Raw genomic sequence first — 22,138 nt, forward strand, 5'->3', positions numbered from 1 at the left:
GTTTGTATTTTGAGTGTAGTATGTGTATATATATGAAGTGTATGTTGTGCTTTTGCAGTGCATGTATTATGTGTATAGTGTTTAGTATAATGTGTGTAGTATGTGCGCAGTGTGTTTATTGTGTAATATGTATAATAGTGTGTAATTTCCTTACATGTGTGTATTTCCTTTACGTGAATATAGTTTTTTGTTTACTTTATGTTTTTTTTCTTATAGGGTACGTGTTAGTATATTGTTTGCAGTATGTAGTGTATGTATTAATTTGCCCTACATGTGTATGTTTTTGTGTATATACTGTGTTTTCGTTTATAGTATGTGCGTTTATATACTATGTGTTCAACTTGTAAAGTTTGTCGTGTATAATAACAATGTGTGCAGCAGCGTGTTGTGTGCGTTTTGTATATGGTGTGCGTTGTGTATTGTGTGCATTTTGTGTTTAAAGTGAGTGTGTGTAATGTAAAGTGTGTTATGCGTGGAGTGTTTATATAGTGTGTGCAGTGCGTGTATAGTGTGTACTTTTTATACAAAGTTTGAAGTTCTTGGTAGCAGCTTAATATTTTATGTGTATTGTACGTATTATGTGTACTGTCTGTGTAGTGTATGTACTTTGTGCACTGTATGTGTGTTAAGTGGTTGTATTATGTTTCTTGGTTGTAATTTATGTGTAGTGTGTATAGTGTTTATTTTTTGGATAGAAATATGTATGTAATATTTATGGTTTGTGTATGTATGTTTATTTTGTGTATTGAGTGTGTGTAGAGCTATTTTTTGAGTATTGTATGTATTATGTGTACTGTGTGCATTATATGTATGTATATTGTGTTAAGTGTTTGTATTATGTTCCTGTTTATACTTGGGTTGTAATTTATGTGTAGTGTGTATAGTGTGTATTTTTTGTATAGCAATATGCAATGTTTATGATTTGTGTATGTGTGTTTATTTTGCGTATTGAGTGTGTGTAGCGCAATGTATGTATTTTTTGTGTATATGTGTGCTTCTGTATATTTTTTGTATACTTTATGTTTTCTTTTTACGGTGTGTGTTTGTATAGTGTGCAGTTTATATTGTATGTATTTTTCCTACCTTTGTGTATTTTATTTTATATTTTGTTTTTTGTTTGTAGCATGTGTTTGTACGGTGTGTGCAGCTTGTGAAGTTTGTAGTGTGTAGTATCAATGGATGTATGCGTGTGTGTTATGTGTGTATTTTATTCTTTAAATGGGTGTGTAAAGTAAAGTATGTAATGCGTGGAGTGTATATAAAATGGGTAGAGTGTGCATAGTGTGTATTTTTTTGTATAATATGCTGCGCATTGTTTGTAGTGTGTGTTGTGTATGTATATTATGTGAGTATGCATTTTACACATATGTGTATACTTGGTTGTTTACAATGTGTGCGCAACATTTGTGGCTTGTGTATAATTTGTGTGTATTGAGTGTGTGTAGCGCAGTGTATGTATTTTTTTGTGTATTGTGTGCAACATAAGTAGACTATGTAGCGTGTGTTCTGTGTATGTGTGCGTTGTGTATATTTTGAGTAAAGTGTATGTATTATGTATAATGTGTGTAGTTTGTGCATAATTATGCTTATTTTTGGTGTATTGTGTATACAGTCTACACAGAGTGTGTTTGTATTTTGTGTGGTGTTTGTAGTGCTTGTATTATGTGTATACACATCTGCCTTGTGTGTACCTTGTGTGTAGTTTGTGTAGTATGTGCAATGAGTGCATATTGTGCCAGTAGTGTATATATTATCTTTATTTTGTGATTTTTTTGTTTAGTATAGGAAAAATGTGTGCGATATGTGGAATTTGTAGTGTGTTTAGTGATTTTTTTGGTTTTGTATAGGAAAAATGTGTGCAATGTGTGTATTTTTTTTGTAGTGTGTGATTTTGCATGTACTGTGTTTAGTATGTGTATGGTGTGTGTATTATAACGTGTGTAAAATGCGGTGTTTATATTGTGTATAGAGTAGATATTTTATGTGTAGTAAGCTGAATATGTATTTTTTTTAGTGTTTGATTTTGTGTATAATGTGTTTAGTATGTAAGTAGTGTGTGTACAATGCACTGTTTTTATTGTGTATAGTGCACATTTTTTGTGTATTGAGTGTGTAGCAAAATGTATGTATTTTTTTGTGTATTGTGTGCACAACATAAGTAGAGTTTGTAGCATGTGTTCTGTGTATGTGTGCGTTGTGTATATTTTGTGTATGAGTGTGTATTGTGTTTATTTTGTGCATTTTATGTATTTTTTGTGTAAAGTGTATGTATTATGTATAATATGTGTACTTTGTGCATAGTTCTGCATATTTTTGGTGTAGTATGTGTACATAGTGTATTTATATTTTGTGGTATTTGTAGTGCTTGTATTTTGTGTGCTTTGTGTGCTATGTGTAGTTTGTGTAGTATGTGCAATGAGTGCATATTGTGCTAGTAGTGTATATTATCTATATTTTGTGATTTTTTTTGTTTAATATAGGAAAATTGTGTGCAATGTGTGTATTTTGTAGTGTGTATATTATTTATGTTTAGTGATTTTTTTTGTTTAGTATAGATAGGAAAAATGAGAGCTATGTGTGTATTTTTTTGTAGTATGTGATTTTGCGTGTACTGTGTTTAGTATGTGTATAGTGTGTTTATAGTGCGATGTTTATATTGTGTATAGAGTAGATATTTTATGTGTTGTAAGCTAAATGTGTATTTTTTTATAGTGTGTGATTTTGTGTATAATGTGTTTAGTATGTAAGTAGTGTGTGTACAACGCAGTGTTTCTATTGTGTATAGAGTGTACATATTTTGTGTACTATGCATATTGTGTATGTGTAGCGCAATGTTTATATATAGCGTGTGTATATATGTGAATTGTATATACTCTGTGTTTTCTTTTATAGTATGTGCGTTTATATACTGTGTGTGCAACTTGTAAAGTTTGTAGTGTATAATAACAATGTGTGCAGCAGCGTGTTGTGTGCGTTTTGTATATGGTGTGCGTTTTGTATATGGTGTGCGTTATGTGTATTGTGTGCATTTTGTGTTAAAGTGAGTGTGTGTAATGTAAAGTGTTTTATGCGTGGAGTGTTTATATAGTGTCTGCAGTGCGTGTATAGTGTGTACTTTTTATACAAAGTTTGATGTTTTTGGTAGCAGCTTAATATTTTATGTGTATAGTACGTATTATGTGTACTGTCTGTGTAGTGTATGTACTTTGTGCACTGTATGTGTGTTAAGTGTTTGTATTATGTTTCTTGGTTGTAATATGTGTGTATTGTGTATAGTGTTTATTTTTGTATAGAAATGTGTATGTAATATTTATGGTTTGTGTATGTATGTTTATTTTGTGTATTGAGTGTGTGTAGCTATTTTTTGAGGATTGTATGTATTATGTGTACTTTGTGCATTATATGTATGTATATTGTGTTAAGTGTTTGTATTATGTACCTGTTTATACTTGGGTTGTAATTTATGTGTAGTGTGTATAGTGTGTATTTTTTGTATAGCAATATGTAATGTTTATGATTTGTGTATGTGTGTTTATTTTGCGTATTGAGTGTGTGTAGCGCAATGTATGTATTTTTTGTGTATATGTGTGCTTCTGTATATTTTTTGTATACTTTGTGTTTTCTTTTTACGGTGTGTGTTTGTATAGTGTGCAGTTTATATTGTATGTATTTTTCCTACCTTTGTGTATTTTATTTTATATTTTGTTTTCTGTTTGTTGCATGAGTTTGTACGGTGTGTGCAACTTGTGAAGTTTGTAGTGTGTAGTATCAATGGATGTATGCTGTGTGTTATGTGTGTATTTTATTCTTTAAATGGGTGTGTAAAGTAAAGTATGTAATGCGTGGAGTGTATATAAAATGGGTAGAGTGTGTATAGTGTGTATTTTTTTGTATAATATGCTGCACATTGTTTGTAGTGTGTGTTGTGTATGTATATTATGTGAGTATGCATTATACGCATATGTGTATACTTGGTTGTTTACAATGTGTGCGCAACATTTGTGGCTTGTGTATAATTTGTGTGTATTGAGTGTGTGTAGCGCAGTGTATGTATTTTTTTGTGTATTGTGTGCAACATAAGTAGACTATGTAGCGTGTGTTCTGTGTATGTGTGCGTTGTGTATATTTTGAGTAAAGTGTATGTATTATGTATAATGTGTGTAGTTTGTGCATAATTATGCTTATTTTTGGTGTATTGTGTATACAGTCTATACAGAGTGTGTTTGTATTTTGTGTGGTGTTTGTAGTGCTTGTATTATGTGTATACACATCTGCCTTGTGTGTACCTTGTGTGTAGTTTGTGTAGTATGTGCAATGAGTGCATATTGTGCCAGTAGTGTATATATTATCTTTATTTTGTGATTTTTTGTTTAGTATAGGAAAAATGTGTGCGATATGTGGAATTTGTAGTGTGTTTAGTGATTTTTTTGGTTTTGTATAGGAAAAATGTGTGCAATGTGTGTATTTTTTTTGTAGTGTGTGATTTTGCATGTACTGTGTTTAGTATGTGTATGGTGTGTGTATTTTTGTATAACGTGTGTAAAATGCGGTGTTTATATTGTGTATAGAGTAGATATTTTATGTGTAGTAAGCTGAATATGTATTTTTTTTAGTGTTTGATTTTGTGTATAATGTGTTTAGTATGTAAGTAGTGTGTGTACAACGCAGTGTTTTTATTGTGTATAGAGTGTACATATTTTGTGTATTGAGTGTGTAGCAAAATGTATGTATTTTTTTGTGTATTGTGTGCAACATAAGTAGAGTTTGTAGCATGTGTTCTGTGTATGTGTGCGCTGTGTATATTTTGTGTATGAGTGTGTATTGTGTTTATTTTGTGCATTTTATGTATTTTTTGTGTAAAGTGTATGTATTATGTATAATATGTGTACTTTGTGCATAGTTCTGCATATTTTTGGTGTAGTATGTGTACATAGTTTATTTATATTTTGTGGTATTTGTAGTGCTTGTATTTTGTGTGTACTTTGTGTATTGTGTGTAGTTTGTGTAGTATGTGCAATGAGTGCATATTGTGCTAGTAGTGTCTATTATCTATATTTTGTGATTTTTTTGTTTAATATAGGCAAAATGTGTGCAATGTGTGTATTTTGTAGTGTGTATATTATTTATGTTTAGTGATTTTTTTGTTTAGTATAGGAAAAATGGGTGCTATGTGTGTATTTTTTTGTAGTATGTGATTTTGCGTGTACTGTGTTTAGTATATGTATAGTGTGTTTATAGTGCGATGTTTATATTGTGTATAGAGTAGATATTTTATGTGTAGTAAGCTAAATGTGTATTTTTTTTATAATGTGTGATTTTGTGTATAATGTGTTTAGTATGTAAGTCGTGTGTGTACAGCGCAGTGTTTATATTGTGTATAGAGGGTACCTATTTTGTGTACTATGCATATTGTGTATGTGTAGCGCAATGTTTATATATAGTGTGTGTATATATGTGAATTGTATGTTATGCTTTTGCAAAGCGTGTATTTTGTGTATATGTATGTGCGTGTGTATTTTGTGTCTAGTGTTTAGTGTAATGTGTGTAGTGTAGGCGTTGTGTGTTTATTGTGTAATATGTGTAATAGTGTGTAATTTCCTTACATGTGTGTATTTTCCTTACATGAATGTATTTTTTGTTTACTTTGTGTTTTTTTCTTACAGTGTATATGTTAGTATATTGTGTTAGTATATTGTGTGCAGTATGTAGTGTATGTATTAATTTACCCTATGTGTGTGTGTTTTGTGTATATACTCCGTGTTTTCTTTTTATAGTATGTGCGTTTGTATACTGTGTGTGCAACTAGTGAAGTTTGTAGTGTATAATAACAATGTGTGCAGCAGCGTGGTGTGTGTATGTTTTGTGTATGGTGTGTATTGTGTGCATTTTGTGTTTAAAGTGAATGTGTGTAATGTAAAGTGTGTATTCTTTCTATAGCAATCAGTGTTGTCAAAATGTCGTTCGGGTCGCTCGGGTCGCCCGGGTCGCCTGGGTCGAGACCATCACCGCCCCAACATGGGTGGGTCGATCGAGATATAGGGTTGCCGCTGGGTCGGCTGGGTCGAGTGGGTCGTCTGGGTCGCCCTAAACACATGCTATCTCTGATTTTCTCAAATCTCTCACACGTTTTCTGACTCTCTCAATCACAATTCTCTATATATATGCATGCACCACATCAAACTTTTCAAACCTACTTTCTACACTTTAGAATTCGGCCTCTTCACTCCTAAATAAATAAACAATTCAAAGATCTGTTTCTGCCACCCTTCATATAATGGTTTCAATTATTTATTATGTTATGACTTATGAATTGTTTTGATATTTTGATCATTTCTATTTTCCATTTTATCTCTATTCACATGAATTGCGTCTACATTTATATTATTTGATATATTATAAACATTAGAGCAATATATTTATTTTATTTAATATTAAAAGGCAAAAAAATTAACCTAGCTTTGTGGGTCTCTCGACCCCGTCGACTCGTCGACCCGCGACTCGAATTTTCACCCCATCGACCCGGTGAGCCCCGCGACCCTAACAACACTGATAGCAATGTATATTTATGGTTTGTGCATGTGTGTTTATTTTGCGTATTGAGTGTGTGTAGTGCAGTGTATGTATTTTTTGTGTATATGTGTGTAGTATGTGCACAATGTGTTTTGCGTGTATTTTCCCTACTTATAGTGTATGTGTTTGTAAAGTGTGCAGTTTGTATTGTATGTATTTTTCCTATCTTTGTGTATTCTGTTTATATTTTATTTTATTTTCTTTTCATAGTATGTGTATATGTATAGTGTGCAGTTTGTATTGTATGTATTTTTCCCACCTTTGTGTATTTTGTTTATATTTTCTTTTCTTTTCCTAGTATGTGTATTTGTATAGTGTGTGTGAAGCTTGTGAGTATGTAGTGTATAGTATCAGTCTCTGCGTGTGTGTTATGTGTGTAGCTTGTTATGTGTGTATAGTGGGTATTTTATGTTTAAAGTGGGAGTGTGTAATGTAGAGTATGTAGTGCGTAAAGTGTATATATAGTGTGGAGTGTGCATAGTGTGTATTTTTTGTATAATGTGTTTAACTCAGGGCATTGTTTTGTAGTATGTGTGCGTGTGCTGTGTATGTATATTATGTGAGTGTTTGTATTATACGTATATGTATACTTGGTTGTTTTTTGTGTACAGTGTACAATGTGTGCGCAACATTTGTGGCTTGTGTATTAGTTGTATGTATTTTGTGTATTGAGTGTGTAGCGCAGTGTATGTATTTTTTGTGTATTGTGTGCAACATAAGTAGACTATGTAGCGTGTGTTCTGTGTGTATGTGTGCATTGTGAATATTTGTGTGTATTTTGTGTATTGTGTGTATTTTGTGCATTTTATGTATTTTTTGTGTAAAGTGTATGTATTATGTATTATGTGTGTAGTTTGTGCATAGTTATGCGTATTTTTGGTGTAGTGTGTGTACAGTCTATATGGAGTGTGTTTGTATTTTGCATGGTGTTTGTAGTGCTTGTATTATGTGTATACACATCTGCATTGTGTACCTTGTGTGTGTATATTGTGTGTAGTTTGTGTAGCATGTGCAATGAGTGCGTATTGTGCAAGTAGTGTGTATATTATCTATATTTTGTGATTTTTTTGTTTAGCATAGGATAAATGTAACCAATGTGTGTATTTTGTAGGGTGTATATTATCTATGTTTTGTTATTTTTTTTGTTTAGTATAGGAAAAATATGTGCAATGTGTTTTTTTAAAGTGTGTGATTTTGCGAGTAATGTGTTTAGTATGTGTGTAGTGTGTGTATTTTTTTGTATAACGTGTGTATAGTGCGGTGTTTGTATTGTGTATAGAGTAGATATTTTATGTGTAGTAATCTAAATGTGTATTTTTTTATAGTGTGTGATTTTATGTATAATGCGTTTAGTATGTATGTAGTGTGTGTATAGCGCATTGTTTATATTGTGTATAGTGTAGACATTTTGTGTACTATGTGTATTTTGTGGATTGTGTATGTGTAGTGTATGCAATGTTTGTATTTTGAGTATAGTGTGTGTTGTGTGCAGTGTATGTGGCAGTGTATGTATATTATGTGATTGTTTGTATTATGTGTATATATACTTGGTTATTTTTTGGTCTAAAGTGAGCGTATATGTTTTTTGTATAGCAATGTGTGTGCAACATTTTGTGGTGTGTGTATTACTTGTGTAGTGTGTGTATTTTATGCATTGTTTATATTTTGTGTGTAATGTGTATGTATAACATGTGTACTTTGTGTATATTTGTCTGTATTTCTTATGTAGTGTGTGTATACTCTCTACGGAGTGTAGAAAAAAAAAGTTAACCATTACAATCCAAATGACCTACAAACTTTCATAATACGATCTTTGTTAGGTAATAGCTCGAAGATAGGAACATTTTGGTTGATTTAATATTATAGTAGTCGTCATATCTTAAAATCTTATTTCATAAGATCGCTCTAATATGTGTGTTTATTTGGCCAATAAGCAAACCTTTTGAACTGAAATTTCCTCACACACATACATTTTGTGATATCTGTAATTTAATGGAATTGATGACGGGATCATTTTAGTCATTAGAGCATAATAATCATCGTTGCCCCGTTGAAGTTCATTTAAAGCTTAATTTTGTTATATTTGGGTGACTTGGCCAACAAGCAAATCATTTCGTTCCAAATGAATTACAAACTTTGATTTTACGATCTCTGTTACGCAATAGTAGTTATCATATCTTTTATTTCATAAGATATCTTAAAAGTTTACATACAGATCTTTTCATGGAAGTTCAAGTGGCAACCATACCAGGTTTCAACATCCTATGTAGCGAAAACTTCCCTCCCATTCACCATGGAACAACGAAGTCTCTTGCTGTAAAATTTAAAAGTGTGCGGCAAAAGAAAAATGTATGGAGTCGGCAACTAGCATCTGCAGGGCATCAGATCTTTATAAATGACCAAAAAGGTGGTTCGAACGTGGTGGTGTTTCGTAGAGAGGAGGAACACGTTCTCTCGATAAAGATGAACTCCTATGTTCCAAATAACTTTGACAGGCCACCATTGTCTTCACCGTCAAAAGAGCTTCGCGTGGGTATCTTGCATGCCTCAATCGGAGCCCGGATGAAGAAGTTATGATCGTTTTAAGAAAGCCGCGCAATGCAGAACAAAACGCGTGGTCGGGCGATATTCCTCATGCAAAACGCCCGGTCGGGCGTTTTTGTCGAAAGATCAATTTTTGTCAAGAAACTTCACGCGGACGGGCGAAATGAGCCTAGGGAAACGCCTGGTCGGGCGTTTTGTCCGGGATGTGACTTTTTGACCAAGATTTGTTTTATTTTGCTCCTTTTCACTCCTAGTATAAATAGACATGTTAGGGTTTTTTTATGCAGACTTTTGAACATTATTGAAGAACAAAGACTCCATTGTGAGCACCCATCTAAATCATTGAAGATTTATCCAAAATTCCTTGTGGTTGCATTTAATCTATTGCCGAGCTTAGATTATTTGTTAAGGTATGCTTGCTAGTTCTTGTGTTGCTAGTTGGTGGAGCCATTAGGTTTTTGTTTGTGAAAGTAGCCATTGGGTTTTCTTTCTTGAGCTTGAATCTAAATCATAACGCTTATCATCATCTTCTTCTTTTCCATCTTTCTACTGTCATATTTCTTGTTTGGGTTATTGGATATTATTGCAAGAACAAATCCGGGCAACATATGTTTCTTGAATCCTTAAGATTCACATTAATCTCATAATCCAATTTGAAGATATCGAGGATTATGCAAAGATGTTGAATGGGCCTAGTGGTACACCGGTATGGTATGTTGATCATCATCCGATGAGGGTGTTCAAATGGACGCCAGACTTCGACTCATTCTTTGAAACGCTAATTGCAGCAGTTTGGTGCAACGTGATAGCTGTGCCTATCCATCTATTTGAGGTGTCAGCACTATACGCAATCGGCAACCCCATTCAGCTCGACCATGACACGACAAGCAAGAAACGACTATCTTTCGCCCGCATTTGTGTGGAAATTGACATATCTAAACCGCCTACGGAGGAGGTAGTGCTAGACATTCTCGGGAAAGAGACGATCCTCAAAGTCAAGTGGGAAAAAATTCCATCTTATTGTAGGGAGTGCAAGAACGTAGGCCAGTCTAGTAGAAACTGTCATGCTTTTGGTAAGAAGGATACTCCACCAGCAAACTACCCCAATCCAACCTATAATAGGCGGCAATGGAACTACCAGGCTAAGGAACCTGATGGCACAGAGGGAGGGGCAAAATCACACCCTCAAGAATATAAGAGAGAGCTTGTTTTCTCCGACAATCGCGGACTTCATTAATGAGGATGGATTCATTAAACAAGGTCGCCGAGGGAAGAAAGACAAACAAGGTAACAACAGAAATGGTCAGATACCGAGATCAAACTCAGTGGGGAAGAACATAATGGATGCCAAAAAAGTGGATAATGTGGAGCTGGGAGTGAGGTCCTCTTCTGCTACGGCAGATTCTCTAAAACCGAGGAACTCGGAGAGCCTATCACAACAGGATCAGGCTACTTGGTCATTACAACAATTTGCAAAACCCAAGTTCTTCCGACATCTTGAACAAGGGGGCATTTGTGGAGGACCCGATTGGTAAAGACTATGTGATGGAGGGAGTTCCTGGGCTTTGGGAGAATGGTGAAGGTTACACAGAACCCCATATAGGCCACATAACATTTCCAATAAAGATTCCGAGAAGAGCGGGTGCAAACTGTCAAAGGGGTTCTCCGCCCCATACTCGACATAGTCTCATGATGTCGTGCAACATCTTGGTTTGGAATGCGCGGGGCATGGCTAATGGAAAAATATGTGCGTATTGTGCAAGTAGTGTGTATATTATCTATGTTTTGTTATTTTTTTTGTTTAGTGTAGGAAAAAATATGTGCAAGTAGTGTGTAAATTATCTATATTTTGTGATTTTTTTGTTTAGCATAGGATAAATGTAACCAATGTGTGTATTTTGTAGGGTGTATATTATCTATGTTTTGTTATTTTTTTTGTTTAGTATAGGAAAAATATGTGCAATGTGTTTTTTTTAAAGTGTGTGATTTTGCGAGTAATGTGTTTAGTATGTGTGTAGTGTGTGTATTTTTTTGTATAACGTGTGTATAGTGCGGTGTTTATATTGTGTATAGAGTAGATATTTTATGTGTAGTAATCTAAATGTGTATTTTTTTATATTGTGTGATTTTATGTATAATGTGTTTAGTATGTATGTAGTGTGTGTATAGCGCATTGTTTGTATTGTGTATAGTGTAGACATTTTGTGTATTGTGTGTATTTTGTGGATTGTGTATGTGTAGTGCATGCAATGTTTGTATTTTGAGTATAGTGTGTGTTGTGTGCAGTGTATGTGGCAGTGTATGTGGCAGTGTATGTATATTATGTGATTGTTTGTATTATGTGTATATATATACTTGGTCATTTTTTGGTCTAAAGTGAGCGTACAATGTATGTTTTTTGTATAGCAATGTGTGTGCAACATTTTGTGGTTTGTGTATTACTTGTGTAGTGTGTGTATTTTATGCATTGTTTATATTTTGTGTGTAAAGTGTATGTATTATGTATAACATGTGTAGTTTGTGTATATTTGTCTGTATTTCTTATGCAGTGTGTGTATACTCTCTAAGGAGTGTAGAAAAAAAAAGTTAACCATTGCAATCCAAATGACCTACAAACTTTCATAATACGATCTCTGTTAGGTAATAGCTCAAAGATAGGAACATTTTGGTTGATATAATATCGTAGTAGTTGTCATATCTTAAAAGCTTATATCATAAGATCGCTCTAATATGTCTGTTTAATTGGCCAATAAGCAAACCTTCTGAACTGAAATTTCCTCACACACATGCATTTTGTGATATCTGTAATTTAATGGAATTGATGACGGGATCATTTTGGTCATTAGAGCATAATAATCATCGTTGCCCCGTTGAAGTTCATTTAAAGCCATTAGAGATATAGTGCAGATAGGAGACATACAAGTGGTCAAGATTGAGTCAGAGAATATCCTGACAGATCCTTTCACGAAGGCATTAGCGGTCAGTATAAGTGGGAGAATTAGACATTAGCACATTTATTTTGTATTCTCGGAAGTGTTTTGAGTATAAGTGGTAGATTGTTAGAGTTTGTATACTAGAAATCACCTTTCAAGTGATTAAATACTGTAAAACTCTTATTTTATTTTCCAAGGAATAAAACAGATTATTTTTGTCATAATGTTGTTATGTTTTACATTTAATGAATGTTTATTGCATGTTTAAATGTATAAGTAACTTAACAAAGTCTAAGTCTTTGTTTTAGTAGACCGGTTGTGGGCGACGTGTTGCAATGTCAGTGTGCATATTTCTAAGCCTTACTGAAATATGATGACATTGGTGTGGTAAAGCATTGAATGGATCTAACAGCGAGACGAGTCTACTGAAAGACGAGGTCTTGATAAATGTTTATTTCTTAATCAATGTATGTTAGCATTGAGCATACAGTATTGATTATGCACTGCTTTGACTTATCAAATGGTGCGGGTTTTTCGCAACCCAATAATCTTGATATATTGGACAGTGGTGATTAATATCTAGCAACAATGGTGATTAATATTTAGCGGTGCTAGAATTGCTATTATGTTGAATCGTGCGCGAGGTGAGTCTCGTTTGATAATGTTCTCAAGAGAAGCGCGAAACAAGGTTTTATTACTAAGAACATATGTAGTTGGAATTTGATTACTCTATGAATGATAAATAAGAGTTTCATGTTAAGTCTACTCTTGGAATAAATAAGTAGTTAATTAATGGACATTTATATCGTAACCGCGAGAAATAAAAGTTAAAACGAAAACCCGGATTACTTGTAATTTCATATTTGGATGGGGAGTTCAATATTACTTCTTTAGTGGCTGCTCGTAATATTCCAATTAAAGCTTGTATTAAATTGTGGTTCAATTTAATTAGTAAAAAGCTAATTGGAGGAGCCCACATCCAAAACCTTCTATAGATCCTTGTCTGAGCCCAAAAGGAACTTAATATAAATAGGAGAATAAATGAGACAGAAAACAGACTTTATTTTTCCTAAAATTTTCATCCCCCTCTCCTACTAAGAAGTGGGCAATTTTTCTCCTTTAACTCTCCTCTGTGAGATTGATTTTTCTGTTTCCTTTAGTTAAGTCCTAGTATCCCGGTGAGATCAGAGCGGGGATAGAATCCCGCTGGGACATAGCATTCATGCATATCATATGATAAGTTTTGGTTATAAGTTGCATTGCATTTATGTATCAGGAACATGGATATTCCTGATCAAGGATCACCGAGGAAAGAAGGGTCAGCCGCCTTGCATAATTCATTAACTGTTCAAGGATCTCATATACGTGCTGCATCATCTGGGGATAATCAATATATACCTAGGTTGGTTGAACATGAAGTACAAGGGCCAATAATGAAGCAATGAGGTAGAAACTTTAAAGAACTCCGAAAAATGGGAGTTGTTGACTTTTATGGGTTTATTGATCCAGCTGAGGCTGAGATATGGCTGAATAGGACAGAGCGTGTCTTTAATCAGATGGGTTGTATTCTAGAAGAACGTTTTGATTATGCAGTGTCTCTTCTTCAAGGTGATGCTTACAATTGGTGGGAGACAGTCCCACACGCTATGATACAACCTCCAGTACTCAGTTGTGATGACTTTCTTAGAGAATTCAGTGACAAATATATGCCAGCAGTTTATCGTGATGAGAAGCAGAGGGAGTTTTTGTCCCTTAAGCAGGCAGATATGGGTTTAGTTGCTGACTATGAAGTGAAATTTACTCAGCTTTCTCGATATGCATCTGCAATGTTGCCTACAAAACAAGATAAGTGCAGACGTTTCGAAGAGGGGTTGATATACGAGATAAGGAGCAAGATCACACCTTCAGACCTTCATTGTTATAGTGATTTGCGTGCAGCTGCTATTCGAGTTGAGAGATAACATAGAGGACCACCACAGTATGGTAGTGAGTCGAGTCCTAGATTTCCAAGACGACAAGGCTCTTTTTCAACGACATCTAGTTTCAGTAGAGGGGATCCATCTACTCGGGAGGTGGACGTATACCATCTTTTAATGCTAAATGGGCACAGGGATTCGGCATGACAACATATACACGACCTTTGTGCGTGCACTGTGGACGACCACATGTAGGGGAGTGTCGAGCTATTACATAAAGTTGTTTTTACTGCGGCAACAAGGGCATTACTATAAGGAGTGACCCTCACGACTTGATAGCATCTCCAGTGGTAGAGCAATGACGCAACACACAGTACAAAATCTTCAACCTGCAGTGGTCGTGGTCGTGGTAGAGGACACACTATGAATGCTCCTATGGGTAGAGGACGAGAACAGTCAGAGGAACATGGATCTACACTTCAGGGACATGCTCGTGTATTTGTTTTAACCCAAGATGAGGCATCTAGAGCACCAGAGGTCATTACCGGTAAACTTTATTTATTTGACACTATGATATATACATTGATAGATCCGGGATCTAGCCATTCATTTATATCACCTGTCATAGCATCGCATTTGCATAGAGAATCTAAACCTCTGGAACATAGCTTAGGTGTACACACACCTTTGGGTGAAGTGATTTTAGTATACACAGTTTACCGAGATTGTATAGTACGAGTTAATTCAGTAGACATGCTAGCAGATTTGATTCCCTTGTTCATACATGAGTTTGATATCATCCTGGGTATGGATTGGTTGTCACGTCACCGAGCTAAAGTAGATTGTTATGCTAAAGAAGCAGTGATAGAATCGCCAGGACGAGATCCAGTGATATTCTACGGCAATCGACAAACTGTTCCAACTTGTCTTATTTCAACTACATCGGCTTTTCGATTAATACAAGGTGGATGTGAGGCATACCTTGCTCATGTTATAGAGTGTGCTACAGTTCTTGATAATGTGAAAGATATTCCTGTTGCTAGAGATTTTCCTGATGTTTTTCCTGATGATTTACCTGGATTGCCACCTGATCCAGAGACATAGTTTACAATTGAGTTGCTACCAGGTACCGCATCTATTTCGATTCCTCCTTATCGAATGTCTTTATGTGAGTTGCAAGAGTTGAAGAAACAATTACAAGAGTTGTTAGATAATGGATTTATACGACCCAGTGTTTCACCTTGGGGAGCACCAGTATTATTTTTGAAGAAGAAAGATGGCACATTGCGACTTTGTATAGACTATCGAAAGTTGAATCAAGTGACGGTGAAGAATAAATATCCATTTCCGAGAATCGAAGATTTGTTCGATCAACTTCAGGGTGCACAAGTGTTTTCAAAAATAGATCTCCGATCTGGATACCGTCTGTTGAAGATAGCTAAAGAGGATATTTCAAAGACAGCTTTTTGAACACGGTATGGCCATTATGAATTTTTGGTAATGCCTTTCGGACTGACAAATGCACCTGTAGCTTTTATGGCACTAATGAACAAAGTATTTCAACCATTTCTAGATCAGTTTGTGATTGTTTTTATCGACGATATATTGGTTTACTCACGAAGTAAGGAAGATCATGTCAATCACTTGCAATTAGTACTACAAGTTCTACGAGAAAAATAGCTTTACGCAAAGTTGAGTAAATGCGAGTTTTGGCTTAGATCATGTATTGTTCTTGATCTCGTCAAGAATATGTTTGATTCTTGGAATTAAATGTAAGGTTTATATACACTGAGTTGTGGCTCATATAAATCACTATAATTTTTCAGGAATAAGATATCAGTGAAGTTTTTACTTGACGTGAGTCGTAGGAACTGCACGTGTAATCAGGTTCGGCGGCTGACGCGTTTTAGCAACCTTCTCCTCCTCATCATTTTTGCATGTAGATAAATGTGTAGTATATAGAGTGGTTTGAGGGTCCCACTACGGTTTAGAATATTTTGAAATATGTACTTGATAAATGTTGGTTTTTGAAATTATATAATGTGTGTTTTATTTACTTGACGTGTGGATTATTTATTTTAAATTTTGAATTTATTTACTATAAGTAATTACGTCAGATAGGGTTGGGTCTGAAAGTTTTCTTCTGCATGCTTATGTTTGTTTGCGTTGTGTTTTTCTCCCACTTAGCCCATTGCATGGTCTAAGTGTGAGAAGTTTCAGTTATGAAGCATGTTTTGTGTAGTTTTGTTTTTCTCCCACTTAGCCCTCTTCTTGGTCTAAGTGTGAGAAGTTTCACTATTTTCCTGTTTTATATGTGTGTGTTTTGCGTATATTCTGTTTTGCCTTCTCCCACTTAGCCCACTACTTGGTCTAAGCGTGAGAAGTTTTGTTTTTCTTGTTTTGACACTACCAACCCTATTTTCCACTTCATCACATTCGCTTGTGGACTAGCTGAAATAAAGTGGGAGGAGGGGACAGTGGTGTAGTTAGTGTATGCTTTATGTGAGTTTGTGTCAGTTAGGAATTATATGTTAGTTGTTTTGAACTTATGTGTTTTAGATATGAACTGGTTTAATCAAAATAAAGGCAAGATTCCCTTAGTAAGAGTGATTGAAGAGAAGATACATGTTGATTTGTGAGATTCTCTACTTCAATAAACCAAAGTCGGTTTGGAAGATGTGAGAACGATGGAAATGCTTTAATCTAGATTTTCTGTGAAGCCCTCTAAAATGTGAGTTAGAAGCCTAGAACACTTTCTACTAAAATAAAAAAAATAGAAAGGTTGTCATTGATGCTTAGGGGAAAATGACATAGGCTAGTAAGGACCAAAGACAATAGGAATAACCAGTTGATCCTAACTCTTTCGAATCATATGAACCTGCCTCATTGTAAGGGCACCCCCTAGTAACACTTTCTGAGCCTGAACTGTAATTATCCCTTTTTGTTGAAAACCTTAAATTTTCATGTCATGTGACAAAGGGATAGACTGTGGCAACTCACAATTTGGGATAGGAGATAGGCTGTGAAATAGGAGAATATAAAGTAGAAATTTAGAAAGGAAACGGGCAGAAACATAGTAACCTGACTCGGTAAAAAAAAGAGAGAGAAAAAAAGTTATAAAATGGGCAGGAAAAGTGTGTAACCTGACCCAAAAAAAAGAAAAAAAAAGGGAAAAAAAGTTAGAAAAAATGGGTAGGGAAATTTGTAACCTGACCCAGTAGAGGATAGCCAGTAAATAAGGCCAAAATTGCCAAAGATGTCTTCAGGTTTGGGAAAGTTTCAATTTGTACACAGGGAGGTTGTCCTAGTTTTTATCTCTAAGTTCACATGTCCTTCATAAGTATTTTGATTACACTTCTTGAACTTAGAACCCTTAGGCTCTCACCTATGCACATTACTAACCCTGACCCCATTACAACCAAAGAAAAGACCTTAAGGAACTAGTCCCTGTCAATAGAACTCAAGCATCAATGGTATGACAAAATGAATGAGAGATTAGTCCTAACAATTATGGTCAGGATTGAGTGACTGAGTGAATCCAACAGTTGAAAAGGATAGAAGCTATCTTGACAAACGGACAAGCATGATTAGGTAGAAGGGGGGAGGGAAAGGAATCTGAGGCTGTAGACAATTGGATTGACCTTAAGCTTGTAGGGACATTTGCCAAAAATATAAACCAGTTCATTTTTCTCCTTTTACTTAACAATGTGTTTCTTTTACTTATGTGTTTTTCCTTTCCAAGATTTTTTACATGCTTACTTCTGTTTTATAATGTTTTTGAATAAGAACCATGCTTTGAAACTTGCCTCTATTCTTTTTTTTCCTTCATACTTGAGGACAAGTATGGTTTAAGTGTGAGCAGTTTGATGAAGCTCGTTTCATGCATGTGTTCTGTGATAAAACTACACTCAATTCTGTGATCTAACGTCTAATTGTGAGCCAAGTGTGTGTGAAAGTCCGCCATATTCAGAAAACAAGTGAATCAGTTGGGCGGACGAACGGATCAAGGAGAAAGAGTCAATTTGCTGCGCAAATGGTTCAAGTCAGACTACATGACATGGGGTAGGAGCAACAGACTAGAAGATTGAGCGTCACACAAGAAAGACCCAAAGGGCCAGGGGTAAGAAAGACTTTTCGAAGGGCAATTGCCCTAGGGATGAAGACCTCACGCCTTCCTATAAATGGAAATAGAGAAGGATGAAGGAGGCAGCTTCCATCTCTTAGCACTCACTTAGATTCCAGCTCTCTTCTAGGGTGAAATGGGGGCTCCCAACAGTCCAAACTCCTGATTTCCGTCACATGCACACTTGGTTTTTAGTTTAGTTTTAGTTTAGCAATGGTTGGGTGTTAGTTTTCGCACTTTCGTCATTTTAGTTCTGTAATTCCGTTCCGAGAAGGGACGATGAAATAATATCTGTCTTAGTTTGTTTTCTTTTGGTTTACGTTGTGTTTGGTTGCAGACTCTGGATGTTTTCAATTCAGTAAATTTAGTGTTATGATTTTTGCTCATGTTGACATGCTCTGTTTACCATGCATAAATTTTCTGATTCACCTTTGAGTTTCGATTTATGTTACATGGCTTAGCTGAGTGTTTTTACTACTGTTAAATCTGTTGGATCTGAGTTTTAACTTACTATTTCTGCTGGATTGCGAATAAAATTATGGATAAGTTGTTTAGATATGGTTGTTCGTAGCATCGTAGAATAGATCTAGGATGATTTGTGATTTCTGCATGATTATGGTTGAGTAGTTATTTACGTAGATGTAGTTTAATTCCTTAGCCTAGATCTGAAGTTATAAGTTTATTAAGTTAAGTTTGTTGTTAGTTCACGAGTGTTTGGAAATGTTCAGATCAGATTATACTCTGTTTTCTTTTGATGTCGAGAAGAAGATGAAGTTGTTAGAAAAGTTTTACTTTATCGTACGTTTTGCAGTAGACTGATAGTCATTCGCTTTATTCTGTTTGGCCATTTCAGGAAGTTGCAGTATGAGTTGATCAAGTAGATTTTAGTTCCGTTTTGCAAGTGGATCAGTTTAGTATGTGATTTTGCGTGCACTGTGTTTAGTATGTGTATAGTGTGTTTATAGTGCGATGTTTATATTGTGTATAGAGTAGATATTTTATGTGTAGTAAGCTAAATGTGTATTTTTTTTATAGTGTGTGATTTTGTGTATAATGTGTATAGTATGTAAGTAGTGTGTGTACAATGCAGTGTTTATATTGTGTATAGAGTGTACATATTTTGTGTACTATGCATATTGTGTATGTGTAGCGCAATGTTTATATATAGTGTGTGTATATATGTGAATGGTATGTTATGCTTTTGCAAAGCGTGTATTTTGTGTATATGTATGTGCGTGTGTATTTTGTGTCTAGTGTTTAGTGTAATGTGTGTAGTGTAGGCGTTGTGTGTTTATTGTGTAATATGTGTAATAGTGTGTAATTTCCTTACATGTGTGTATTTTCCTTACATGAATGTATTTTTTGTTTACTTTGTGTTTTTTTCTTACAGTGTATATGTTAGTATATTGTGTGCAGTATGTAGTGTATGTATTAATTTACCCTATATGTGTGTGTTTTGTGTATATACTCCGTGTTTTCTTTTTATAGTATGTGCGTTTGTATACTGTGTGTGCAACTAGTGAAGTTTGTAGTGTATAATAACAATGTGTGCAGCAGCGTGGTGTGTGTATGTTTTGTGTATGGTGTGTATTGTGTGCATTTTGTGATTAAAGTGAATGTGTGTAATGTAAAGTGTGTATTCTTTCTATAGCAATCAGTGTTGTCAAAATGTCGTTCGGGTCGCTCGGGTCGCCCGGGTCGCCTGGGTCGAGACCATCACCGCCCCAACATGGGTGGGTCGATCGAGATACAGGGTTGCCGCTGGGTCGGCTGGGTCGAGTGGGTCGCCTGGGTCGAGTGAGTCGCCTGGGTCGCCCTAAACACATGCTATCTCTGATTTTCTCAAATCTCTCACACGTTTTCTGACTCTCTCAATCACAATTCTCTATATATATGCATGCACCACATCAAACTTTTCAAACCTACTTTCTACACTTTAGAATTCGGCCTCTTCACTCCTAAACAAATAAACAATTCAAAGATCTGTTTCTGCCACCCTTCATATAATGGTTTCAATTATTTATTGTGTTATGACTTATGAATTGTTTTGATATTTTGATCATTTCTATTTTCCATTTTATCTCTATTCACATGAATTGCGTCTACATTTATATTATTTGATATATTATAAACATTAGAGCAATATATTTATTTTATTTAATATTAAAAGGAAAAAAATTAACCTAGCTTTGTGGGTCTCTCGACCCCGTCGACTCGTCGACCCGCGACCCAAATTTTCACCCCATCGACCCGGTGCGCCCCGCGACCCTAACAACACTGATAGCAATGTATATTTATGGTTTGTGTATGTGTGTTTATTTTGCGTATTGAGTGTGTGTAGCGCAGTGTATGTATTTTTTGTGTATATGTGTATAGTATGTGCATAATGTGTTTTGCGTGTATTTTCCCTACTTATAGTGTATGTGTTTGTAAAGTGTGCAGTTTGTATTGTATGTATTTTTCCTATCTTTGTGTATTCTGTTTATATTTTATTTTCTTTTCATAGTATGTGTATATGTATAGTGTGCAGTTTGTATTGTATGTATTTTTCCCACCTTTGTGTATTTTGTTTATATTTTCTTTTCTTTTCCTAGTATGTGTATTTGTATAGTGTGTGTGAAGCTTGTGAGTTTGTAGTGTATAGTATCAGTCTCTGCGTGTGTGTTATGTGTGTAGCTTGTTATGTGTGTATAGTGGGTATTTTATGTTTAAAGCGGGAGTGTGTAATGTAGAGTATGTAGTGCGTAAAGTGTATATATAGTGTGGAGTGTGCATAGTGTGTATTTTTTGTATAATGTGTTTAACTCAGGGCATTGTTTTGTAGTATGTGTGCGTGTGCTGTGTATGTATATTATGTGAGTGTTTGTATTATACGTATATGTATACTTGGTTGTTTTTTGTGTACAGTGTACAATGTGTGCGCAACATTTGTGGCTTGTGTATTAGTTGTATGTATTTTGTGTATTGAGTGTGTAGCGCAGTGTATGTATTTTTTGTGTATTGTGTGCAACATAAGTAGACTATGTAGCGTGTGTTCTGTGTGTATGTGTGCATTGTGAATATTTTGTGTGTATTTTGTGTATCGTGTGTATTTTGTGCATTTTATGTATTTTTTGTGTAAAGTGTATGTATTATGTATTATGTGTGTAGTTTGTGCATAGTTATGCGTATTTTTGGTGTAGTGTGTGTACAGTCTATATGGAGTGTGTTTGTATTTTGCATGGTGTTTGTAGTGCTTGTATTATGTGTATACACATCTGCATTGTGTACCTTGTGTGTGTATATTGTGTGTAGTTTGTGTAGCATGTGCAATGAGTGCGTATTGTGCAAGTAGTGTGTATATTATCTATATTTTGTGATTTTTTTGTTTAGCATAGGATAAATGTAACCAATGTGTGTATTTTGTAGGGTGTATATTATCTATGTTTTGTTATTTTTTTTGTTTAGTATAGGAAAAATATGTGCAATGTGTTTTTTTAAAGTGTGTGATTTTGCGAGTAATGTGTTTAGTATGTGTGTAGTGTGTGTATTTTTTTGTATAACGTGTGTATAGTGCGGTGTTTGTATTGTGTATAGAGTAGATATTTTATGTGTAGTAATCTAAATGTGTATTTTTTTATAGTGTGTGATTTTATGTATAATTCGTTTAGTATGTATGTAGTGTGTGTATAGTGCATTGTTTATATTGTGTATAGTGTAGACATTTTGTGTACTGTGTGTATTTTGTGGATTGTGTATGTGTAGTGTATGCAATGTTTGTATTTTGAGTATAGTGTGTGTTGTGTGCAGTGTATGTGGCAGTGTATGTATATTATGTGATTGTTTGTACTATGTGTATATATACTTGGTCATTTTTTGGTCTAAAGTGAGCGTATATGTTTTTTGTATAGCAATGTGTGTGCAACATTTTGTGGTTTGTGTATTACTTGTGTAGTGTGTGTATTTTATGCATTGTTTATATTTTGTGTGTAAAGTGTATGTATTATGTATAACATGTGTAGTTTGTGTATATTTGTCTGTATTTCTTATGCAGTGTGTGTATACACTCTACG

General features: G+C 34.8%; 1 protein-coding gene across 1 annotated transcript; it reads left to right on the forward strand.

Annotated features, from left to right (window-relative positions):
- Positions 1 to 13,519: 13,519 nt before the first annotated feature.
- Positions 13,520 to 14,008, forward strand: LOC121770438. The gene has a single exon (XM_042167167.1). It carries the CDS (start codon positions 13,520 to 13,522, stop codon positions 14,006 to 14,008), a length of 489 nt encoding a protein of 162 aa, XP_042023101.1.
- Positions 14,009 to 22,138: the final 8,130 nt, after the last annotated feature.

This window comes from Salvia splendens, chromosome 16, assembly GCF_004379255.2.
Source record: "Salvia splendens isolate huo1 chromosome 16, SspV2, whole genome shotgun sequence".
Lineage (NCBI taxonomy): Eukaryota > Viridiplantae > Streptophyta > Magnoliopsida > Lamiales > Lamiaceae > Salvia > Salvia splendens.

Excerpts from the sequence above, each read along its gene's own strand:
- LOC121770438 (XM_042167167.1), top strand. The coding sequence starts at position 13,520 with ATGGGAGTTGTTGACTTTTATGGGTTTATTGATCCAGCTGAGGCTGAG.